We start from the raw sequence: 27,335 nt of genomic DNA on the forward strand, positions 1-27,335 counted from the left end.
GCAGTCTTTCCAAGTGAGGCAGAGGTTCACATGCACCTGCACCTCCTTCAACCACATCTATTGCATCTGTCTCTCTAGGTGTCAACTGCTCTACATCGGTGAGACCAATCACAGGCTTGGCGATCGCTTCGCCCAACACCTCCGCACAGTTCGCATTAACCAACCTGATTTCCCAGTGGCTCAGCACTTCAACTCCACCTCCCATTCCGTATCCAACCTTTCTGTCCTGGGCCTCCTCCATGGCCAGAGTGAGTCCCACCACAAATTGGAGGAGCAGCACCTCATATTTCGCATGGGTAGTTTACACCCTAGCGGTATGAACATTGACCTCCAATTTCAGGTAGTTCTTGCTTTCTCCCTCCTTCCCCTCCCCTTCCCAGCTCTCCCACAGCCTACTGTCTCCGCCTCTTCCTTTCTTCTTCCCGCCTCTCCCCCCACCCCCACAACAGTCTGAAGAAGGATCTCGACCCGAAACCTCACCTATTCCTTCGCTCCATAGATGCTGCCTCACTCGCTGAGTTTCACCAGCATTTTTGTCTACCTCCTAAAATGGTAATATTACATCCAGAATCTCACTGAATAAAAGATTAGATTTAAAGGCACATTTGTCTAACATTTCAGCGTATCTGAGTTTCTCCAGAAAAAAACTTGCAAATAGAATATTAGATCAGAAATGTATCTGTTTATTCCACCTCTGTATCTTCTCCTTTCCTCTACCTATTGTACTGAGTTCACTTGATTGTATCTGTGTATGATAAATCTGATCTGTTTGGATAGCGTGCAAAATAAAGCTTTTCACTCTACCTCGATAAACATAACAATAATAAACCTAAACTTAAACCTCAAGAGACGCAGCAAAAAGTTTGACCATTCAGCCCACGAAGTCTGTGCTAACTATCAAGCATCAATTTAGATAAATGCTATATCTGAAGAAGGGTTTCGACTAGAAACGTCATCTGCCCATTTCCTCCACATGTATTTGATGGGACAGTATATACAGAGAGTTTTACTCCTGTATCTAACGTGGGCTTTTGTCAGTGGGTTTTGTGTTGATTCTGTTTTGAGAATGTGAGAGGACAGTGTAGAGAGAGTTTTACTCTATATCTCACTTGCGTGGACTCTGTTGTGGGAGTGTGACGGGACTGTGTAGTTTACTTTGTGTCTAACCTGTACCAGTCTGGATATGTTTGATGGGACAGAGTGGAGGGATGTCTAGCTTGAGTTGGCACTGCTCTTGAAGTATGTGATGAAGCAGTGTGAGGAAGCTTCACTCTGTTAAAGCTGATGTGCACAGTGAGTGCGTTTGACAGGATCATTTCTTCCATAAATCTTCCGTTCGCCAAAAAACATCAAGTCAATCAAAACTAGATGCATTGGACTAGATGGGCAAAAAGGTTGACATGGACGTGATGGACCAAAGGGCCTGTTACGGTGCAATACACAATGGTTCAGGATTGCACAAATTGACATATCAGTGATGAGGAACTGGGAGACTAAGCACAAGGAACTATAGAGGCTGGAATCTTGAGCAAAAGCACAAGGTGCTGGAGTAACACAGAGGGACATGGAGATCTGTGGAGAAATGTATAGTGACTTTTTGGGTCGGGAACCTTCGTCATCTATCCATGTTCTCCCAGAGATGCTGCTTGACCCTCAAAGATACTCCAGCACTTTGCGTCTTTTGAGCAGGAAGTGGGGTTGTGGAGTAATGATTCCCTCAGAGACGCAGGCAGTGACATACTGGTTAACAGAGTGTTCAACATGAAAGAAAACCCCCTTCAACATTAGCCCCAAGATAAGCTTATTCCATATTTCAAACGGGTTCCCCTCAACGAATGGCTTGACGGTTTAAACGTTACTGTCCTTTTGTGGAGAAAGTCTAAGGAAAGGTTTGCTGCAATCACGGATCAGCAATTTTTTCTGTAACAACTTCAGATCAAACATCAAACAAGTCACTGGAGACTGGCCTTTGATGAATTAATGCTGATAATTGACATAATTTCAGGAAAACATAAAAAGCTTCCTCTATGTTGACCGTACAGTGACGCCACTCATTTTGTACAAGAAAATATATGTCCCCAGAATACACAGGATGTCTTCAATTACTTAATAAATTATAATTTTTTTTAAGGAGTTGATCCTAACTTTTTTGGCATTTCCTCTTGAGAGGCACAGGGTAGATCATGCACCCTGATTTACTAAAGACATGAGGACATTCAGTCGGAAGTGGCCTGAATACTTTGCACAGAGACTACATATCTCTCTGCAAAGTTCTTGGTATCAAAGTTGTGCCCTGCAAGGTAATTAATTCTCTTCCCACATTAGTGCTTACTTGTGTGTCTCTCTCTCAATGAATTTTATGGCCACAGTTTGCAATGTGGTCAGTGTGGAAGTGTAAGCAGAAGCAGAACCATAGAGCTATTCAGTGAAAACAGGCCCTTCGGCCCAACGTTCCTGCCGACAATCTTTTCTCCCAAGGAAGTGGATTTGAAAACTGGAGGATACAGCTTAAGGTGAGAGGGGAGAGATTTAGGGGGAGCTCAGGGTCGCAGAGTTACACAGTATGGAAACACGCCCTTCAGCCCAACTTGTCCATGCCGACCAATAAGCCCCATCTAAACTAGTCCCATTTGCCCGCATTTGAACCCTATCCCTCTAAACCTATACTATCCACCTATCTATCCAAGTGTCTTTTAAATTAGGTTATAGTACCTGTCTCAACTACCTCCTTTTGAGATACAGAGCGGAAACAGGCCCTTCGACCTACAAGTCCACACCAGCCAACGATCACCCCGTACACTACCCTACATACTGGGGATAATATACAATTTTCTTTAATGGAAGCCAATTAACCTACAAATCTATGGTTGGAATGTGGGAGGAAACTGGAGCACCCGAAGAAAACCCACGGTCATTGGGATAATGTACAAAGTTCGTGCAGAGAGCACCCGTAGTCAGGATCGAACCCTGGTCTTTGGCACTGTGAGGCAGCAACTCTACCGCTGCACCACCATGCGCCTCCTCTGGCAGCTCGTTCCGTACACCCACCAACCTTTGTGTGAACAGGTTGTCCCTCAGATTCCCATTAAATCTCTCCTCTCTCATCTTAAACTTTTGCCCTCCAGTTCTTGATTCACGTTCACTGGGAAGAAGACTGTGCAGTAGTTTTTGAAATAAGTATTTTCTAAACTGTCTACTCACCTTCCCCCTCCAAGAGCTCTCCCTCATCTAGCTTAATTATGAGGATTTGTTTAGTTTGACCATGGTATTCATTTAGTAGCAGCTCTTCGATCCTTGAAAACTTTGATACTCTCTCCCCCGAGCTGCCTTTTCTCCAGTGGAGATTCATTTAATGCACTGTTGCTGTTTGCTGGTCTGGGACTCAATGTATCTATTCACATTGGGGTTTATTACCATATCATCAGATAACCTTGAAAGGTTGAGATTTAAGAAACCAGATCCTTCTTGACATTTTATTGTATTTTGAAATTTTTCTCCTCTGCCTCCGCCCCCCTTCCTTGTCAAATCTGCTAGGAATGGTTTGAGGATGGGTTATGTTCGGGAATTGAGTCAATGATATGCAAGTACTGAAGCCCGGAGTGAAATCAGTAGCCCTGCTAAGGATGAAATTTATTTACAGATATTGTTTCGGCTACTCAGTGGAAATCTATACCATACAATTCCTGCCCTTCCAAATTTTTCAAATGTATTTAAATGTAGAAATATAGAAATTTATCTCCCATTTGCTGAGAAAAATGTATATAATTGGATGGTTTATTAGCATTAAATTTATTTTAAAGTATACATTTTTAGTATCATCTGTGTTTTCAAAATCTACATTTGTAAAATCTACATTATAATTGGTAATGAGTCAGAGTACAAGAGAGAGATTGATAATCTGACTGAGTGATGCCTGAACACCAATCTTGCTCTCAATGATAGCATGACCAAGGAGCCCATTGTTGACTTCAGGGGAACGGTGAACCTGTCTCATCGGGATGGTGGTGGAGAGAGTGAACTGGCTCAAGTTTTACTGAAATCCACAAGATTTACACATCCATAAAGGCATGAGCCATTGTCCCACCAAATCTGGATTCATCCCCAAAGCCTTTAGAAATGTTAGCTCTGGGATTAATGGTGAAGTGAAACACGTTCAACAACATTTCAAAGCGCTGATAGACCCATCCACGCACCTTTGTGTGATTATACTCAATAAATCAAACAGGATGATATTCTCTAAAGAACACATTCATCCAATTCAGCGAACCAGGAACATTTCAAAGAATTGGAAGCAGATACAATTACTACTTCTAAAATACATTTTGACAGATATATGGATAGGAAGGGTTTAAGGAAGGGTATGGGGCAAATGCAGGCAAATGGGATTAGCCCAATATGCCAATTTGGACAGCGTGGAGAAGATGGACTGAAGAGCCTGTTTCTGTGCTGTACAGTGCTGAGATTACAAATAGACAGGATTAAGATGAAGGTGATAAAGCCAAGTGAATAGGCATCTAATCAATCAGATAGTTGTGAGTGTGATTTTGCATTATAATAATGAAGGGCCCAGTGAAAAATACATCCAGCACAAAATGCTGGAGTAACTCAGTGGGTCAGGCAGCATTTCTGAAGGACATGGATAGGTCATGTTTTGGGTCGGGACCCTTCTTCAGACTCCATGTTCTCCAGAGATACTGCCTGACCTGCTGAGTTGTGTCTATTTTTTTGCAAACCAGCATCTGCAGTTCCTTGTATAACTGATAACTAAGGGCAGGCCTCATCTGTGTGATCGCAAAGGTGGCTTGTCTCTGAAATCAAATTGAAACTGTACCTGTGAGTAAAACCCAAAGTACTGGAGGAACTCAGCGGGTCAGGCAGCATTGTTTTGGGGATAGAAACTTCTTGAGACTGGAAAGGCGACGTTTGTGAGGGGCAAATGTTTTACACAGACGGTGGTGCCTGGAGCGTGCTGCCTGGAGTGGTAGTGGAGAACAAGGATAGGTGACGTATCGGGTCAGGACCTGTCTTCAGACCCATGAATCTCCACGAGTTGCTCAGATCCTTCTAACTCCACGCACCAAACCACCAGAAAGGCATTTTCAATCCTGAGGCAGGTTTGAAAGGCATACGTAACACACTTACATCCCAGTGAAGGTCCTTGAGTAGAGGGGCCTCTTAATTGATCTTTCTTGTAGCTCATATTGTTCCATAATTTGCACCGTCACAAACAGACACGTGGACAATTAATAAACAAATGCAAATTAGAGCTTCTCCATCAGCGACTGCAATAATTAGGAACAGGTTACTGGACACCTAATAACTAGGGGCAGTAGCGCATAGGTAGAGTTGCTGTCTCACAGTGCCAGAGACCTGGTTTTAATCCTGACTATGGATTCAATCTGTACGGAGTTTGTATGTTCTTCCTGTGACCATGTGGGTACTCTCTGGGTGCTCCGGTTTCCTCCCACACTCCAAAGACGCGCGGGTTTGTAGGTTAATTGGCATTGGTAAAAATTGTAAATTTTGCTAGTGTACGAGGATCGCTGATCAGCATGGACTTGGTGGGCCGAAGGGCATGTTGTATCTCTAAACTAAACTATACCCAATGAGCATGTATAAAGAGGTTCAGAACGTCTACCACCTTAGATTCAATTATCTGGTTTCAATATCTTACTATAAAATGACAGTTGCTGCTCCACATATACATCAGAGCGCAGTATGAAAAAGGGATCTAACACTCATATATATAAAATGATGTTTTCCAGCCTTGAGAACAGTCCTCACATTCTCTGTAAACTTCACCAGCCCTCCAACCATCTTTGTTCTACCACCGTGGGCTTCCTGTGCATTCTCAAATTACTTTGCTTTATTTAAAGTGGCCATGTCTTCAGCGGTATTCAGCAAGTCGACGAATGCTCAACTGAACTTCCCCAGAGAGCACACTCACTGCTTGCATTACGGCCTGGTTCGGTAACTACAACACCCAGGTACGAAGGAGACTACAGAGAGTGGTGGACACTGCCACCGCGGTCCATCATGGATACTGACCTCCCCACCATCGAAGGGATCTACAGGAGGCGCTGCCTCAAAATGGCAGCCAGCATCATCAGACCCACACCACCCTGGCCACGCTCTCATCTCGCTGCTACCATCAGAAAGAAGGTACAGGAGCCTGAAAACTATTACCACCAGATTCATAGAACAGCTTCTTCTCAGTAACCATCAGGTTCTTGATCACTGCACAACACTAACCTCAGCAACTGTGATCTTCTATGGACTGTGTCTATGGTTGTACTGAGGAATTTGGTCTTCTTTGCACTCGTATTGTGGTTATTAGTTTATTTTGTTTCGTTCTCCAGTTCCATTAAAGACATAAACAAGCCCTAGCATAGCCAGGTAGACAGATGTCCGTTCCGGCCGGGAAACTTTTCTTCAAATCAAAACTGGCCCTTTGGCCCATCATGTTAATGCTGACCTTTTTTGCCCATCTACATTCACCCCATTTTTCTGCATTAAGGCCACATCATCTACCTGAACAGATGTCCTTCACAATAGTACTAAGCAATTGCGATCTAAAATCAGTGATGGCTGCAAGGGTGGAGATGTCAGCACCCGGAGGGTTAACGCATACTGGAATTTCTATTTTTGATTTCAGAGAAACATTAATCAGCTATTTATTGTAAAACATTGGTCTGAAATGGTTTTAATTAGGAATCCTTCCAGGAAACTAACATCCGATGCCATTGAACCACAAGCTTTTTACGTCAAAAAAAAGCCTTTGAAGACTGAGTTCAGTTGTTGCATTTTGAATACACCCTGACCAGACCCACACATGGGCCAGAGGTAACATGCATAGTGACAGAGAGAAAAAAATTATCCACACACAGAAGAAAATTATCCTTTCCCCACAAACCACGGCAGACACGCCAGCAGCCCCAAGCAGGGATGTGAACTGTACTTGACATTTACTCCCCTCATTGCAAATTTTACTTACATAAACTCTTGCCAGAAAACAAATGAATTTACGATGGAACCTTTCATGACATTATACAGTATGTCCAAACTGGTCTTCACGACCAGCTGAAGTAACTTTGAAGTTTCACCAGCACCGTAACAATACGATAGTGGCATTTAAGCGGTTTTGAGATATGCAGGGAATGGAGGGATGTGGATTATGTGCAAGCAGATAGGAGTTGGTCTTGGCATCATGTTCGGCACGGACATTGTTGGCCGAAGGGCCAGTTCTTCTGCTATGCGGATCTATGGTCTATCTGATAGTAGAAACACTGCAGCCAATTTGTACGCAGCAGCTCCCATGCCATTTACATCATCTGTGTTATAGAGTTGTACCGTGTGTAAACATGCCCTTTGGCCCATCTTGTCCATGCCGGTCCCATTTACCTGCATCTGGCCCATATACCTCTTTCCTATCCATATTAAAAGTTGTCATTGTATCTGTATATGTAGCTTCTTCTAGTAAGCTCTTTTTGGTGTTGCAGAGCACTTTACATTAAATAAATTGGTTGAGGTAAAATATTGGCCAAACTCTTAGAGAACACCAGAGAGGTATCTGGTCTTAGTTTTTGATCATGCAGTCTTCCTTACCATTCATTATTATTATCACAAAATAATGTGCGGCACAGTGGCACAGCTGGTCGAATTGTTGCCTCACAGTGCCAGAGACCTGGGTTTGAACTCGACCTGGGGTGCTGTCTGTGTGGAGTTTGCACGTTCTCCATGTGCCTGTGTGAGTTTCCACCGGGTGTTCTGGCTTCCTCCCACATCTCAAAGACGTGTGGGTTTGTAGGTTAATTGGCTTCTGTAAGTTGCCCCTAGTGTGCAGGGAGTGGATGAGATGGTGGGATAATATAGAACTAGTGTAAATAGGTGATTGATGGTCGGCGAGGACTCGGTGGGCCTGTTTCCATGCTGTATCTCAAAACTAAACTGAACTAAACTAAACAAAAACGGAGACTGCTGGACATTATAACATTGTGCTTGGCACTCACTGCAAGGGGTGGTGGTGGAGGCAGATACAATAGTGGCATTTCAGAGGCTTTTAAATAGGCAGATGGATATGCTGGGAATGGAGGGATATGGATCATGTGCAGGCAGGGGAGATTAGTTTGATTTGGCATCATGTTCGACATAGACATTGTGGGCCGAAGTCTATTCCTGTTTAGTGTGCTATTTTCTGATGAAGAGTCATTGACCTGAAATATTAATAATTCTTTCTCCATGGATGTTTCTTGATGCTCTGAGTATTTCTGGCATTTTTGGTTGTTATTTCAGATTTCCAGCATCTATAATGGTTTACACTTTGCTCATTCCAAAGGGAAATGGGTACTTGTTTCATTTCCCAAAATCTAAAATTTCGTAATCTTATAACAAAATGATCTGTTTTGTATAGTTCCCATGACACCGAGGACTACAGTTCATTTGTTAGTCATTGGCTCTTGGTACTTTGAGACATCCTGTGAACATTTACAGTACCACAGAAATGCCTTTTGCTCATCACAGTTTAACTTCCTCTAACCTCATGTACTGTATTTAGAGTTCCCGATGTGGCTTGCTTTACATCGGCGGGACCAAGTGTGAACTAGGTGATTGTTTCACCCAACACTTGCGCTCGGTCCACCAAGGCCTGCTGGGCCTCCTGCTTGCAAAAGATTTTTAACTCCCCTTCCCCTTTTCTCTCGCTCTCTTCCTGGTGTCCCACCTGGATGTGCGGGTCATGTTTTGTTACACAATTCGGTGGTGAGTGCCTGGACCACACTGCCAGGGGGTGATGGGGGAGGCAGAAACAAGAAGGGTGTTCAGGACACTTACATATGCAGGGAATGGAGGGATATGGATCACGTGCAGGCAGAGGAGATTAGTTTAACTTGGCATCGTGTTTGGCACAGACATGGTGGGTCAAAGGGCCTGTTACAGTGCTATGCTGTTCGGTTTAAAGCAAGATACAATGTGGAAACATCAAGTCCACGTCGACCAACAATCACCTTGGGAGGAGGTTTTTCACTGTCTATATCTTAAATGCGGAGCCCTTTATTTTTACACAGTTCTGGAACCTTTACAACCACATTTTATCCATCCATGGCAACATATTACCACGACTCGAGGGCCTGAGCTTTCGGGAGAGGTTGGACAGGCTCGGACTTTATTCCTTGGAGCACAGGAGGCTGAAGCGTGATCTTATAGAGGTGTATAAAATCATAAGGGTATGCCAGAGTAGAGAAATCAAGAATCAGAGGACATAGGTTTAAGGTGCGTGAGGAAAGATTTAATAGGAACCAGAAGGGCAACTTTTTTACACAAAGTGTGGTAGGTATATGGAATGAGCAGCCAAAGGAGGTAGTTGAGGCAGGTACTATCACAGTGTTTAAAAAACATTTGGACATACATGGATAAGAGTTTTAGCGGATATGGGCTGAACGCAGACAGGCAGGCAGGACATGTGTAGATGGGGCATGTTGGTCAGCGTGGGTAAGTTAGACCAAAAGCCTGTTCTGCGCTGTATGACTATATGAATCAATATCTTAGTTTCCTTGCTCTCCAGAAATGCTGCCTGACCCGCTGTGTTACTGCAGCACTTTGTATCTTTTTCCACAGACCAGCATCTGCAGATCCTTGTGTCTACATATCTTTGTTATTTCTTTCTCCCTCTTGACCTCAACCTTATTGTTGAATCTATCCATGTAAAATTCTGGCAGTCTGACTAATTAATTCATCAACTTGCCAAAAATCCCCTAAGAAGTGACTGCGAATATAACTACACGGGGACCCATTTTAAAAATGAGATCAGATGTTGGCAAACTTTACACCATAAGAGAGCTCAATTATTGCACAAGAGTCTGCATTAACAGATGCAATGTAGCAGAAATAATAACATTTGTGTATTAAGGTGCACTGATGGATTTAGCCCAAATATCGCAGAGTGAGTTTTTCCTGAAGTATCTTGGCATTGGCAGTGAAAAACTTCAACACAAAATCTACCAGTGGTACTTGAGATAGAACTGATTGTATTTACAGTATGTGTGGTATATCTGATCTATTTGGACAGCATGCAAAACAAAGCTTTTGCTGTACCTCGTGTGTAGGAAGGAACTGCAGGTGCTGGTTTAAACCTAAGATAGACACAAAAAGCTGGAGTAACTCAGTGGGACAGGCAGCATCTCTGGAGACAAAGAATGGGTGACGTTTTGGGTCGAGACCCTTCTTCAGACTGAAGAATACTGCAGAATACTACAGCAAACTATTTTTTGCTGTAATAATACCCCAGAACCTAAACGTTTGTTAGGCCAGAACTCCCTGAAATCATTTAAAAATCGTTATTCTATAATTATAAATTATACTTTTTAGTGCTATGTATTTCTTTTATATACTGCATTTCATTCATTTAGTTTAGAGATGTTTAGTTTAGAGAGACAGCGTGGAAACAGGCCCTTTGCCCCACCGAGTCCACAACGATCATCGATCACCTATTCACACTAGTTCTATGTTATCCCACTTTCTCATCTACTCTTTACACACTAGGGGAAATTTACAGAAGCCAATTAACCTACAAACCTGCACGTCTTTAGGATGTGGGAGGAAACCGGACTTCCCGGAGAACTCCAAACAGGCAGTACTCAAGGTCAGGATCGAACCTGGGGCTCTGGCACTGTGAGGCAGCTGCACCACTGTGCCGCACAAGGTATTAATGATTGTGGTTGGCTATTGTACATGGGCTTGCATTCTCCCCACCTTCCCCTACCAACCACACATGCAGCAAACTCTCTCTTTACTCGACAAACAAGATGAAAAGGAAATTTCTCAGGGCTAACTCCACAGCAAACTTAAAATTCATGACAAGAATCTGACAACATCCAACAACAAATTGAAATTGAAGGATTATTTCCTCTCCAGGGAGTGGGAGATAATGATATAACACATACAGTACGACGGACTCAAATGCAAATCACTTTAAGCAACTGCATCTGTGAAAATACTTGTGCGATCACTTCCCCTCTGGTAATGAATGATGCCACTACTTACCTTGGCGGCAAAACATGGCGCCTCTTGAATGTGGGCTCCGCAGACTATTTCTGTACACTTGCTAATAGAGGATGGATGTCCTTAGATATGGGAATACTGTACTGGACAGTATGTAAGAAAATAATCTCACTGTGCCTTTGCACATGAACGTACGATACGATACAATAGAACTTCATTTATCCCAGGAGGGAAATTGATCTGCCAACAGTCATAAAACACAGGATGCATGAAACGTGAAATTAATGTGATGAGTGGAAAGGATTGGGGATGTGCAAAGATTGGGGAGGGGGAAGGAGGGAGGGTAGTCAGTCTACCCCACGAAAGAAGGGGGAGGAGTGGTACGGTTTGATAGCCTGAGGGAAAAAGGATCTCCTGTGATGTTCTGACTGCATCTTGATGGAACCAGTCTGTTGCTGAAGGTGCTCCTCAGGTTGACTAATGTGTCATGGAGGAGGTGAGCTGTATTGTCCAAGATGCTCTGCAGTCTGAGGAACATCCCCCCCTCCAAGACCACCTCCCATGAATCGAACTCCGCCCCCAGGCCGGAGCCAGCCTTCCCGATGAGCTTGTTAATAATCCAGTTGGCGTCCACACCCTTTGCCCTGCTACCTCAGCACACGCCAACGAAGAAGATGGCACTGGCCACCACTGATTGGTAGAACATCTGCAGCATCTCACTGCAGACGTTGAAGGAGCAGAGCCTTCTAAAAAAAGTACAGGCGGCTCTGCCCCTTCTTGTCCAGTGCCTCAGCGTTCCTGGACCAGTCCAGTTTACTGTTCAGGTACACTCCAAGGTATTTGTACTCCTTGGTAAACTGCACATCCACACCCTTGATGGAGACAGGGGATAGCGGTGTTAAGTCTCCTCCTAAAGTCCACCTCTAATTCCTTAGTCTTGTCGACTTATTGACAGGAGAGCCAAACCCACACTAAAAGTATAGTCATATGGAGGAGGTCATGTGAACAAGATGTGACGTAACTGTGGCCTGACCATTTCCATTTCAAAGCTGGGCCATACATTCACGTTTCATGGCTGTCTGAAGAAGTTGGCTGATTAGAAGGACAGATTTGACCAGAGGCTGCTTGCCATGACATCAATGCTTCTCACAACCACGGGCAACCCAAAATCAAGCCACATAAACCACGGAACTGAACCTAAATGTACAGCCCTTGACTGAGACGATACTCTTTTCAATTCAATTCAACATTCCATCTCTTTGAGTCCTCAGGCAGATATAGATCAACAATTTTGCTCTCTACGCATTGAATTAATGATCCGGTGTCTGTCTTGGTGAAGAGTTAGCAAATGGATAGACTGCAAGGAGACGGTGAACAATTTTAAGCAAATCTGAGGTTAGAATAGTGAAGACTTGGTTCCTGGCTCACCTCTCCCTCTCAGGGCAAGAGACAGCAACATCTATTTGCAAACTCAGAAGAAACCTGCAGAGTTAGATGTTATATCTGTCCAATAAACCGGGGCTCTGCAAATCTGCAAATAAATACACAGCAAATAATGTTTGAGGCTCATATTTTCCACTAAAAGGAAACTAGTAAATTACCAAAGGCAGACAAAAGTGCTGGAGACTGTTCTTCAGACTGAAGAAGGGTTTCGGCCCGAAAATTTGCATTTTTTCCTTCGCTCCATAGATGTTGCTGCACCCGCTGAGTTGCTCCAGCACTTTTGTCTACCTTCGATTTTCCAGCATCTGCAGTTCCTTCTTAAAAACTAGTAAATTACCTGCTAAAATAAGTGTTATTTCACAAATAACACTCTAATCAACAGCTATCAACAATACAAAACCAATTTTTCATCTTCTTTGCTTTAAAATTTGGTTTTTAATGTACACCTTTAGACCTCTGACCAAGCCCATTCTTCTATATGCACTGATCAGTGGCAAAGCAATAGTAATCTGGGAGATGGTATCACATTTTAAGAAGTTAATATGACGTTAAGTGTGTAGATCTTATCATTGATTTCAATTTATTTGTACTGGATAGAGAATGGAAGTTGCTGCAGAGTTTGATTGAAGTTCATCAGTAGCCGAATACAAATAAACATTAAAGCCCTAATGTATAGTCACTCATTCTGCAGTAAATAATGTTGAGCTCAGGAAAGACCAAGGGAAGGGGCTAATTGGATAGCTTTCTCCTTGATCTTGCTCAGGGATGCAAGCAGCAATTGGCTTTTTCTGTGTTGAACAGATTCCTCAGAAGGTGAGCACCTACCTGGGATACGGATCTTGAATTTCCCGCTCTGCCCAAAGCCTCCGTCAATCATTCCGGTTTCGCCCGTCGACAGTTTGACCATCATGCCCACAAACAGCTGCATGTTGGTCTCCTTCTTGAAGAGTGAGCGGCCGATGACACTGTAATCGTCCGAGACCTGAAGGGGAGAAAGCAAACGGCCTCAGCTGAAAGTTGACCCGTCAAAATACCTTTCGACCCACTCCTTAAAGTGTTGGCTCATGCTCCCATGAAGAGGCGGCACAATGGCGCAGTCGGTAGAGCTGCTGCCTTAAAGCGCCAGAGACCCGGGTTCGATCCTGATCTTGTGTGCTATCTGTGCGGAGTTTGTATGCTCTCCCTGTGACCGCATAGGTTTCCTCCAGGTGCACTGGTTTCCTCCCGCAGCCCTAAGACGTGCAAGTTTGCAGGTCAATTGACTTCTGTAAATTGTAAATCTGTAAATTCTGTAAACTAGCGTATAGCTGATCTGAGTGACATTTCGGGTTGAGATCCTTCTTCAGTCCGAAATGTCACCCATCCATTTTTCTCCGGAGATGCTGCGTGACCCACTGAGTTACTCCAGCACTTTGTGTCTATTGCTCTTATCCTTGTTCGCCTCATCTTATCTTGTTATTATTTATTTATTTATTCTTACTCATCTCTCCTCCCGAGCCCCCGCCTTCTCTCCTCTTTGCCCTTCCACCCTTATCCCTCCCTCCGACTTTATATTTCGCTCCTCCTATTCTCTCCTTATCTAGAACATAGAACAGTACAGCAAAGAGTCCGAAGAAGGGTCCCAACCCAAAACGTTAAATATACATGCTCTCAAAAAATGCTGTATGACCCACTAAGTTACTCCAGCACTGTGTTTTTGTCTGTAAACTAGCATTTGCAGTTTCTCGAGTATCCAGATAGACGTGTCAACTTTCAGCTGAGGCTTTTTATCAGTTTAAACTTTAAGGCAATAGCTTTTTCTTAGCCCAGTGGAACCAACATACAGCCCCCATCGCTAAAGGTGGCACGGTGGAGTAGCGGTTCAGTTGCTGCCTTACAGCGCCAGAGACCTTGTTTTGATCCTGACCATGGCTGTCTGTACCGAATTTACACATTCTCCCCGTGACCTGCGTGGGTTTCCTCCCACACTCCAAAGATGTACAAGTTTGTAGGATAATTGGCTTTGGTAAAATTGTAAATTGTCCCGAGTGTGTGTAGGATAGTGTTAGAATGCAGGGATTGCTGGTCGGCTCGTACTCGGTGAGCCGAAGGGCTTGTTTCTACGCTGTATCTATAAACTAAACTAATCCTCCTTTTTCTGTTTCAATGTGTGTCAGCTAACTGATCCCAGCAGCCGCAAGGGGAACAGCCACACAAGAATTCTTCCACCGCCAATAAGCCCAAACAGCTAATACGACAGTGGGAACATCCAAATAATGGGCATGGTATGAGCAACAAGAGTGGTGCAAAGGGCAGACCAATTTTATTAATGCCAGACAAAGATCAAAACCTCCTTAATGCTAGACAGAGACAAGTTTAAAGTGGATTTTTGCACAGCATAAACAAAAGATTAGGTGGGAGAAGGTAGAAGGCTCCTAGCCTTTCTTGTGCACACTGTCACATGAGCTGCACAGTGGCGCTAGATCCCAACCCAATTATCTAATCTGCAGAAGCTTATTGAACATGAGGCTGAGAGGAGACCCTCGACATTCACAGGCATTTGAGCAGACAAATGGTCCCCAAAGTCCCTTTCAGGTTTGCTTGTGGAATGAGCTCAGACAGTGCTAGGCCATGCAGGGCAAGTTTTAGTTTTGAGATACAGCATGAAAACAGGGCCTTCGGCCCACTGGGTCCACGCCAGCAATCGATCACCCGTTCACTCTTGTTCTATGTTATCCCACTTTCTCATTTACTCCCAATACACTCGGGGCAAATTTTATAGAGGCCAATTAACCTCCAAACTTGCACGTCTTTGGGTTGTCGGAGGAAATCGGACCATTAGGGGGAAACCCACGCGGTCACAGGAAGAACGTGCAAACTCCACACAGGCAGCATCGCAAGGTCAGGTCTCTGGCGCTGTGAGGCAGCAGCTTTACCCGCTATCTTGTACTGGCCCTTTGTTCCAAATCCTGCAGTCAGCAAAGTCATTCACTGCTAACGTGAAAAACACCTCTGTGGCAAGAACACTCCCTTTTCTAGCCTCTGGCATGAGATTTAATTTGGAATAATGTGTACTGTTTTAACTCCTTTATCTAAAGCACAACATCGGTATCAAGGTCAGTGCAGCACAAATTGCATGGATGAAGGGTTAGGTGTCAGTTCATGACTATTATTGACACGTGTACTTGTTTTGCATACTATCCAATTGAGTCAGATAACGCCACACTTAGGTACAATCAAGTCAAACAGTACAATAGGCAGAGCAAAGGGGCAGATACAGAGTGCGGAATATAGTTCTCAACAATATAGTGCATCAGTTACATAGACAAAGTCCAACGTCCGCAATGGGGTAGAGGTGAATCGGACGGTACACTAGCTTATGGAAGGACTGTTCGGAAGCCTCATAACAGAGGGGAAGAAGCTGTTCCTGAGTCTGGTGATACACACTTTCAAGCTTCTGTACGTTTTGCTTGACGGGAGAAGAAAAGACCAGGGAGGGATGATTATGTTGGCTGCTTTCCCGAGGCAGCGTAAAACGTAGATGGAGTCGATGGTGGGGAGTCTGGTCTGTGTGACGGACTGGGCTGCATCTTCAACTTTCTGCAATTTCTTGCGGTTTTGAGCAGAGCTGTTCCCAAATCAAGCTTGGATGCAACCCAACTATGCTTTCTATGGTGAAACTGTAGTTTGTAAGAAGGCCCTCAAGCCTTTAACATTAGCTCTATCCTTTTCCACAGATGTAGTCTGACCTGCTGGGTGCCCCCATTTTCTGTTTTTATTTCAAATTTCCAGCATTTGGTTTTCCTTATAGGTTTCCAGTAGTTTTTTTAATTTTTGTCATGGTCGGGCATCAGTTTAATAGGATCTCTGGCACCCAGCAGCGTGATGTCATCAGGCTGGCTGAGGAGCTCAAAATTCACACAAGAAAAAACCTATAACATTTAATTACGTTTCTACACACTTTACAGAACACCGTGTAGATTAAGGCAGGAGCGGGAATGAGATAGATATTTTCCAAATTTAGAATTATTTTATTTTATAACCTCTATTTTTCCCGATGTTTGAGAAAATTTTAATCCTCCTACCTAAAATTTGTTCTGGGCAAGAAGATTTGCTTTGCAGTAAATACGATTGGTATGCTTGTAAAAACTCAAAGTCGCATGCAATAATACTGTCGAGTATAAGATCAAGATTAGTTTGGAAATGGTAGAGGCTTACTTCAATTCATGCAATTCCATTGGAGATGTCCACAGAGGAGTTAACAGCTACGTTGAGACTTCCTGCACGTCACCCATCTACTACATCATTCCCGATGTCACCTGCTTTACATCGATCGGCGTGATCAAGCGTGGACTGCCCAACCATTTCGCTGAACACTTGCGCTCGGTCTGCCAAGACCTGCTGGATCTCCTGGTTGGTAACCATTCACACCTCTTCACATTCCCACACTGATCTTTCTGTCTTGAGCCTCCTCCATAGCCAGAGCGAGGTCACACGCAAGCTAAAGGAATAGCACATCGTATTCAGCTTGGGATAGCTTTCCACCCAAAGGTATGAACATTGAATTCTCCAATTTTAAGTAACACTTCCTTCCCCCACCCTTCCATTTCTCCCAATATCTCGCCCCTCTTGTCTCCCACTTTCCCTTCTGCCTATATCCCTCCCTCTGGTTTCACATTTCACTCCTCTTTCCTCCGTATCTGACACCCTTTTGTCTCTTTTGCTTCTCTTGCCATTGTCACTTACTCCACCCATCTGCCAATCATCACCCCCCACCCCCCCCCACCTGTATCCACCTATCACTTCTTACCGGGCTACATCCTGCCCCTACCTCTTTCCCCCTTACTCCGCCAGTCTGAAGAAGGGTCCTGACCCAAAACGTCGTCTGTCCATTCTCTCCACTGATGCTACCTGACCTGCTAAGTTCCTCCAGCACTTTGTGCTTTGCTCTAGATTCCAGCGTCTGCATTTCCTTGAATTTCTCCATAAATTCAATCCCTTGGATACAGGTGGCCCATGCAATGACGTTGCTTTGTGAAACAAGATGAAGATGGAGCTAAGAAACTGAATGGTTTTGAGTAGACTGAAAGGCACAAAGGACAGATTGAGATCAAGATTATAGCCTGAATAATGGTAGATTATTAGTGTCATCATGGGGTAGATTTATTTATTGACAAATTAGATAATGGGATAGAAAACCACATATCCATATTTGTCAATAGCAGTACTGTAAGATGTGCATTAAGAAGCTAACATTTCTGAAGGATATTAATAGAATAAGCAAATGGCCAGAACAATTAATAGATTTTGGAACATCTTCTTTCCCTCAGTATCCGGCTCCTGGACGGTCCTTCCATAAGCTAGGTTACTGTCCAATTCACCTCCACCTCATTGCGGACATTGGACTTTGTCTCTGGAACTGATGTGCTTCAATGCTTAAAACGATATTCTGCAATCCTCTTCACTCTAACTATTGCACTTGAGTTTGCCTTTATTGTATTTATGTATAGTACAATGCTATTTGATTGGATAGCATGCAAATCAAATCCTTTCATTGAACCCCGATACACGTGACAATAATAAGCCTAAATCTACTTGTGACAATATTATAGGTTTACTAACTTTATAAAGGTGAACATCAGGCAGCAACTTCCCACGTCCTCTCCCGATAACTAAATGCTGACCTGCTGCCTCATAAGCTTCAATAATTGCAGCCGCCTCCACAACTTCCTCTACAAGTTCATTCCATGAACGTCCAACCCGCTCTGTGTGCACCACTCTTTTATATTACTTTATTTGTTCAATCTCTATTTGTTAACAATAGACATTGGGCAAATAGATCGGCAATTCTCCTCTCCATTCTGATAAATAATGCATCAGCATGATCAACTTTCTAATTTAACCAAATGTTTCCTGAATTGACTATTGTCCTCGCTTGTTTAGAAGGATGAGGGGATATCTCATTGAAACTTATCGAACAGTGAAAGACCTGAATAGAGTGAATGGGGAGCGGATGTTGCCACTAGTGCGAGAGTCTAGGACCAGAGGGCTTAGCCTCAGAATATACCAATGCACATTTCGAATGGAGAGGAGGAATTTCTTCAGCCGGAGGGTGGTGAATCTGTGGATTTCATTGCCACAGACGGCTGCGGAGGCCAAGCATTGGGTATTTTTAAAGCGGAAATTGATCCGATTTTTGATTAGCAAGGGTGTCAAAGGTTACTGGGGGGGGAGAATGGGGTTAAAAGGGAATAATAGATCAGCCATGATTGGATGACGGAGCAGACTTCTCAGGCACGGATTCACAGAGCTATGCAACACACACTAGGCTCTTCGACCCCACTCATTCGTGCAAAACAAAGTTTGTCCCACTTGCCCGTTCAGGAATCTGATAGCAATGGGGAATTTTTGCTGAGAAATATCGATGTTAGATGCCTAGAGTGGTATTCAACACTCCCGTACCAGGTTTAGGTTTATTGTTGTCACGTGTACCGAGGTACAGTGAAATGCTTTGTTTTGCATGCGACCAAAGTAGATCAGAAATACTATACATAAATACATTCAAGTCAAACTCAAGTGCAATAGGTAGAGCAAAGGGGAAGATGCAAGGTGCAGAATATAGTTCTCAGCATTGTAGCGCATCAGCTCCAGAGACAAGTCCAATGTCCACAATGGGGTAGAGGTGAATTGGATAGTGCCCTAGGTTTATGCCTGAAGATCAATACCAATTACTCCTACTATTGCTTATCGTTTCAGAAGCCTGATAACTGAGCGGAAGAAGCTGTTCCTGAGTCTGGTGGTGCATGCTTTCAAGCTTCTGTATCTTCTGTATCGACAGGAAGGTAGGGGGGGGGGGGGGGAGGGGAGAGAGGGAATGACTGGGGTGGGACGTCTTTGATTATGTTGGCTGCTTTTTCCGAGGCAGCGTGAAGTGTAGATGGAGTCAAGAGCTATTTGCTTCGGACACAGGCACATAAGCAGGATTATAATCGAAAATCAAGTTAACTCCCTCATTGCATTCTGAGTGCACTGAAGGATATCAGAATCGCCCTGGCATACTGCCAGCTAGAAGATTTTGCTTGGCTTTCACGTAATTGGCGGGCATTGACCTGAGCTACTCCAGAGCCACTTAGCACTAATGTCGTCTCCCACAACCATTCACATCGTTGTAAATACAGCTGTCTGCAATGGGTTTCATGTGAGCTTACAGACCTGATTAAAATAATGGGAGCAGAGCCATTAAGGAGTTGTGATAATATCGACAGCTTGCACTGGGCTTGTTCCAGCCGACATATTAGCTGGACTTCTTATCTGACCCCAACAATCACCTTCTCTTTAATTGTTTGGCTCTCGAACCAAAACATCTGAAGAGCAAATGTCATGGGTCAGATTATATGGAGCATCGTGATTTCGAGGGATAATCAATTCAGAAAACAAAACATGTCCAGCTGACTTCTCAGAGCGAGTTCCAAAATGAAGAAAGGTGACATTAATCTATTTTCTTGCAAAAAAAAGATTCAAAAGTGCTGGAATAAATCAGCAGGTCAGGCAGCATCTCTGTGAACATGGCTGCATCTATGTTCTATGCATGTTTTCCAGAGATGCTGCCTGACCAAGATTCAAGAGTCAAGAGAGTTTATTGTCATGTGTCCCAGATGGGACAATGAAATTCTTGCTGAGTTACTGAGTCAAACGCTGTGGAAACAGACCCTTCTGTCTAACTTGCCCACGCCGCCCAACATGCCCCATCTACACTACTTCCACCTGCCGTGCTTGGATGCCCATAACCATCTAAACCTATGCTAGCTCGAATGTTTCTTTTTTTTTCACTTAAATTTTTATTGACTTTTTAGAGATATATACAAAAAAGTGCAACACCATCACCATCACCATAAATAAAACAAAGTAAGAAAAACAGCAATCAAAATATAAAAAGGGCGATAGGGGGGAAAAAAAAGAAGTAAATTTAAAAAAAAATTTGGAATAAGAACATGTGGTTCACTTACCAAATTAAATAAAGAAAAAACATTACATTGATTAGTTATCTGGAGATAATTCAATATTCATACAAACATACCATCTAGTTCTATATAACGCAATCTTCCCATATCTAGTTCGTCATTTATCTAATTGGTGTCATGGCTCAAATAAACGGTCCATTATTCCCAGATCTTCTCAAATGAATTCTCCTTGACTCTCAAGGAATATGTCAATTTCTCCATATTAAAGATGTCTCGCACAATTTCTAACCACTGTTCCTGTTTTCGAATGATTCTTAAATGTTATGATAGTACCTGCCTCAACAAACTACTCCAGCAGCTCGTTTCATATACCTCCAATGCTTTGTGTAACAAAAAGTTACCCCTCAGATTCTTATTAATTCTTTCCCCCCCTCACCTTAAACCTATGCCCTTTGGTTCTTGATTCCAAAACTTGATTCTGGCACTTTAGTAAACCAGCATCTGCAATTCCTTGTATCTCCATTTTCTCACAGTGACGACCAACTAATTTTTATTCATCGCCTAATGATGCATTGGAAAATTAATTCAACTCACAGCTCATTGTCCAAACAAACAAAAAAGTCAGTACTGCTCCACACCCCCACCCAAAGCTTGTCCCTCTCTAGGTTAGCCTCTACAAGGGCACAGCTGGTATAGCCACTGCCTCACAGAGCCAGAGACACAAGTTTGATCCTGACCTTGTGTGCTGTCTGTGTGAAATTTGCACGTTCTCCCAGTGACCGTGTGGGCTTCCTCCAGGTGCTCCGGTTTCCTCCCACATGCTAAAGATGTGCAGGTTTGTAGGTTAATTGGCCCTCTGTAAATTACCCATAGTGTATAGGGAGTGGATGAGAAAGTGGGATAACATAGTGTGAACGAGTAATTGATGGTCAGCATGGACTCGGTGGGCCGAAGGGCCTGCTTCCATGCTGTATCTTTCAATCAGTCAATAGATCTCACAACCTATCCTGACTCGCCCTCCACCTGTCACGTTCTGAGTACAAGGTGAGGATGAAGGGGAGATAGAGAATTACAATTATGGGAAGGAAGAGTTGCGCAGCCGGCATGATTTACCCTCCACCACTTTGCCCCGCACATCTCCTTTAAACTTTCCCCCCTCGCAGCATAAAGCTATGCCCTCTCACCTTTGACATTTCCACCCTGGGAAATGGTTCTGACTGACTACCCTATCTGTGCTTCTCATAATTTTATATACATCAATGATATCAATGAAGAATATTTAATGATATATAGAGATAAGGTGATATTCAAATGATGGGGCACATTTTCTATTTGGATTTGTTGAATAATTTTGTGGTCTACTATACCTATGCCTCATAAAATTACATACTTCTTTCAGGTCTCTTCTCAATATTCTCTTTAGTTTAGTGTACTTTAGTTTAAAGATACATCGCTGAAACAGGCCCTTCAGCCCACTGAGTCCGTGCCATCCAGCAATCACCCATACACTAGCACTATCCTATGCATAGGGACAATTAACAGAAGCCAATTAACCTACAAATCTGCACATCTTTGGAAAGTTAGAGGAAACCGGAGCACTCAGAGATAACCCATGCGGTCACAGGGAGAATGTACAACCTCCGTACAGACAGCACCCGTGGTCAGGATTGAACCCACTGTGCCACCCTGTTCAATAATACATTGTACATTATAATGTGTATAAATGACTGTACAAGGTAGGTGATTCTAGTCATTTATTTACATTATAATGTACAGTCCAGGAGCGCAAACGACCGCAAAAAGTTGTGACCACTGCCCAGTCCATCACCGGCTCTGACCTCCCGACCATCGAAGAGATTTATCGTAGTCGCTGCCTCAAAAAGGCAGCCAACATCATCAGATCCACACCATCCTGGCCACACACTCATTTCACCACTGCCATCGGGAAGAAGGTACAGGAGCCTGAAAACTGTTATGTCCAGATTCAGGAACAGCTTCTTCCCTACAGCCATCAGGCTATTAAACACTACAACCTCAAATAAGCTCTGAACTACATTAGACTATTATTAATATTATTATTATTGCACTACTATTGTTTGTTTTTTGAGTATGTGTATGTATATATATATGTGTGTGTGTTTGTGTGAGCGCGTGCGTGTGTGTGTGTGTGTGTGTACTTGTGAGTATGTGTACTTGTGGGTATGTGTACACACTGAACTTTTTTTTCCTCTCGTTTATCATATGTGTATTTTTACAATACTGGAGAGATTTCAGCACAGAACATTAAAATGTCATATCTCCACTGTTTCAAGGAGTATGGCGTTAATTTTTTCAAGGGATCATTACTCAAATGTGCAAGAGATAGTAGAGATAAAATTAAGTTAGGTATTAAATTAATTCCCTGATTCAACCAGTTTATACCTCAAAAATATAAATTTTTAGGAAACCAAAAATGTGACACGCTTTGACACAATGAAATAAAGAGGCAATTTCTGCATTAATTTCATAATAATTCAAAACATTTTCAAGTTTGTTGCTTTGCAGAGATGCATGCTTCACAGTAATAAGCAAAACTTTTGATGAAATTGGCATTATCTGCTCTGAATGACCATACTTCAAAGAGTGTAACGGTAGTTACTCTTGGTGTCCACCCTGGGGGTGGAAGATTGCAACCTTCACGTGGTCCGCCCTGTTTCGACGAATGTAATCAACCCGGCGTGCACAATCAAATAAGATCAAATAGAACAAGTTGTCCTACAACTTTAGGCTGTGCATACCATAGAAGAAGTGTCCACAATATTTTAGAGTAACCACTGTTACACGACAATGGTAAATTAACACTAAAGAACTTCCCAAGGAGATTGGACATTTTCAAGTTTGAAGAGCTCAATAGATAATGAAATGATGAGAAGAAAGTAACCGTAATATCAATATTCTGTAAAAGCTATTGAATGCTAAAATTAGTGAATATTTTTGGTGTCCACCATCACCAGCATTTTGCAGTAGCTATATTTCCATCAAATTATGTACCTGCAGTCTCTTATTATGTGTGGACAATTACTTCCATAAAGTTTATTCAAAACATGAGAAAGAAATTACAAAAAAAAGAAATACTGGAAGAAACAGGAGCTACTTTCATTTTGGTGTCAATCCTTGGGCACTGTGTAACACGCGTGACACACGTTACAGTAGATAACAGGAATATTGCTCGTTTGGTCACATACTCCATGTTTATAGCAAGAAAGTACATTTGTATGTTGAAAAAGTGAAGAAATCAGCTATCATGCTTTAGAAAAAAATGACATTCTAAATTTCATGTAACGGTTGTTATGGTGGACTCTAAACATGAAATGTAAAAAAACGCATAGGAACGTATGGTGAGCAAGAAATGTTGTTCATTAATGGAATTTTCTCAAACTTCATGAACTATCTCTTCCTGACATGTACTGCTGCTGTGAGGATTTTTGATTAATCTGAATCATGTTGAAATAATTTATTTGTGAACTTCATTATTATGTATGATGTCACACTTTTTGTACCCAGTGTTGTAAAAACACACATATTGTTTAAATTGTACTATGTTTACATATTCTGTTGTGCTGCAGCAAGTAAGATTTCATTGTTCTATCTGGGACATACGACAATAAAACACTCTTGACTCTTGATATGAACACTAGCAAGTTTGCGGATGACACAAAGCAGTGTGAACTGTGAAGAGGATGTTAGGAGGTTGCAGGGTGACCTGGACAGGTTGAGTGAGTGGGCAGATGCGTGGCAGATGAAATATAATATAGATACATTTGAGGTTATCCACTTTGGTGGCAAAAACAAGGGGGCAGATTATTATCTCAATGGGGTTAGGTTAGGTAAGGGGGAGATACCGTGAGACCTGGGTGTCCTTGTACACCGGTCACTGAAAGTTGGCGTGCAGGTACAGCAGGCAGTGAAGAAAGCTAATGGAATGTTGGCCTTCATAACAAGAGGATTTCAGTATAGGAGTAGAGAGGTTCTTCTGCAGTTGTATAGGGCTCTGGTAAGACCATATCAGGAGTATTGCATACAGTTTTAGTCTCCTAATTTGAGGAAGGACATCCTTGTGATTGAGGCTGTGCAGCGTAGGTTCACAAGATTGATCCCTGTCATATGAGGAAAGATTGAAAAGACTAGGCTTGTATTCACTGGAGTTTAGAAAGATGAGGGGAGATCTTATAGAAACGTATAAAATTCTAAAAGGACTGGACAAGCTAGATACAGGAAAAATGTTCCCAATGTTGGACGAGTCAAGAACCAGGGCCACAGTCTTAGAATAATGGGGAGGCTATTTAAGATTGAGGTGAGAAAAAAAGTTTTCACCCAGAGAATTGTGAATTTGTGGAATTCCCTGCCACAGAGGGCAGTGGAGGCCAAATCACTGGATGGATTTAAGAGAAAGTTAGATAGAGCTCTAGGGGGTAAGTGGAATCAAGGAATATGGGGAGAAGGCAGGCACGGGTTATTGATTGGGGACGATCAGCCATGATCACAATGAATGGCGGTGCTGGTTCGAAGGACCGAATGGCCTCCTCCTGCACCTATTTTCTATGTTTCTATGTAAGTTTGCAGATGACATAAGCATTAGTGGAGTCTAGGTATTGGGTGGCTGGTGGAGGTCCAGTTAATCAAGTTCATATTTCTATTCCTATCTTTCATTTGCTGCACTGGTCGTTTAACAAAACACAAAGTGCATCTGTGGAGGGAATGGACAGACAAAGTTTCGGGTCAGGACCCTTCTTCAGACTGGCTATTTATCTCACTATTCTACACGAGAAGAAAGGGATGGAGAAATGGTGAAAAATTTGCCTTAAATTCTCAGGTTATCCATTGCCACAAGCACTTTTAGGTTACAGGAACCTGGTTTGAAGAAGGGTCTCGACCCAAAACATCTGAAGAAGGTCCTGAACTCAAAGGTCACCTATATGTGTTATCCAGAGATTCTGCCTGACATGTTGAGTTACTCCTGCACTTTGTGTCATTTTGTGAATTAACCAGCATCTGCAGTTTCTGCTTTCTTTCTGGTTTTAATAACATTATTTAATAGACACTTGGACAGGTAAATAATTACATTATTCAATAGACACTTGGACATGAATAGAAAGGGTTTAGTGAGATAAGGACCAAATGCGGGCAAATGGGAGAAGCATGAGGATAAGGCATCTTGGTCGGCATGGACGAATTGGGCCAAAGGGTCTGTGGCCAGAGGGTCTGTTTCTGTGCTAAACTACTTCAAGACTCTAAATACATGAATAGTTGTTTTACAAAGTTAAGGCACCACCTCCCCTGCATTATTCAGCAGACTACCTACACATTTTAATCTGTGCAAGGAGCTCCCTCACCACATTCTTTCACTTTTGCTTTAAGCATTCTTTCTGCAGTCAACCTAAACCAAACAATGCATTTCACAGACTTCAAACGAGCAAAATATTTAATTCGGCGTCAGTGCAAGCCCACAGTCCGTCGAGGTACATAATGCGGGGCGGTATTTACTCACGCTATGGACTCTGAACAGCCCAAGACATGCCACCCACAGCTCACTGCTATCAATGCTGTTAAGGCCGATTCAATCAATGCTTTATACCCCTCCATCTGGAAAATGTAATATATAATGGAGGCCTTTCAATAACCAAGGTCATACTCAGGTTTCTGATCAGCAAACTGAACTGATCTTATCAGGTTTTGACAATGCCATTGTTTTTTTTCTCTCCTCAACCTAATCCTGTGAGCCATACACTCAAAGAGCATGGAAACTGGTCCTTCGGCCCAACTCCTCCATGCCGCCCAATATTCACTACGCGCACCTTCCCATGTTTGGCCCATATCCCTCTAACCTTTGTAAACAGATGTAACTGCAGATGCTGTATTCCAGCACATTGTGTCTATCCCTCTTTCCGAACCATGTACCTGACCAAATGTCAATTAAATCTTGAAACAAGGAACTGAAGAAGATGGTTTTCAAAAAAGACACAGTCAAAAACAAGAGGGCAAGATGAGAGGGGCAAGAATGAACATGAATCTGAAGGACAGCTAGTGGTTGGTATATGAAATTAACTGCCAGAAGGGGTACTTGAGGCAGGTACTGATGTCTTCCCCAACTAACTTGCATTTGATTGACTAAGTTCATGACTTTTGCTTTTAAAAAATCATTGTTTCTTTTACACTGCATTCTTTCTGTATCTTTTATTTTTTGCTTGATACCAGTTGACTTTTTGTTTTCTTTCCCATATTCATCCTTTTAATTAATCTTTTTCTCGGAGTTTAATTTGATAGTCTTATCTTTCATCTGCTGATCATCCTTTAAGTGGCACACTCTGTCTACTGCTCGTCATACCCATCGAGGGGCAAGAAACATCTCTAGAGGCAACAATGGTCGGAGATCTAACTAAACGCACATGACCAAAGAACAGCTGAGACAGGTTCGACATGGGCCTCATCAGCACATACAGAACTGGAGTGGAACAAGTCACAGAGTCAAAGAAGATAGAGTAACTCAGCGGGACAGGCAGCATCTCTGAATAGAAGGAATGGGTGACGTTTCGGGTCGAGACCCTTCAGATCTGAAGAAAGTTCTCGACCTGAAGCGTCGCTCATTCCTTCTATTCAGAGATGCTGCCTGTCCTGCTGAGTTACTCCAGCATTCAGTGCAAACCAGCATCTGCAGTTCCTTCCTACACAGAGTCATAGAGCAGTACAGCATGGAAAGTGGTTCTTCGGCCCACCTTGTTCATGGGCTGGTCCCATTTGCCCGTATTTGGCCCACGTCCCTTTTAACCCTTCCTATCCATATATCTATCCAAATGTTTTTTGAGAGATGTAATTGTATCCGCTTCTATAGCTTCTTGGCAGCTTGTTCCAGATACGGGCTACCATTTGAGTGAAAAAGTTGCCCCTGAGGTCCCTCAAATCTCTCCCCTCTCATCTTAA

At 42.9% G+C, this 27,335-nt stretch overlaps 1 protein-coding gene across 2 annotated transcripts in view; it reads right to left on the reverse strand.

Annotated features, from left to right (window-relative positions):
- eefsec (eukaryotic elongation factor, selenocysteine-tRNA specific) overlaps window positions 1-27,335 on the reverse strand; it is a 268,852-nt gene that overhangs the window by 83,961 nt on the left and 157,556 nt on the right. For both annotated transcript variants that reach the window (XM_033036975.1, XM_033036976.1), the window contains exon 6: window positions 13,264-13,420. In XM_033036975.1, coding sequence (XP_032892866.1) covers window positions 13,264-13,420 — 157 coding nt within the window. The remainder of the gene's footprint in view (window positions 1-13,263; window positions 13,421-27,335) is intronic.

Source organism: Amblyraja radiata, chromosome 18, assembly GCF_010909765.2.
Source record: "Amblyraja radiata isolate CabotCenter1 chromosome 18, sAmbRad1.1.pri, whole genome shotgun sequence".
Taxonomy (NCBI): domain Eukaryota; kingdom Metazoa; phylum Chordata; class Chondrichthyes; order Rajiformes; family Rajidae; genus Amblyraja; species Amblyraja radiata.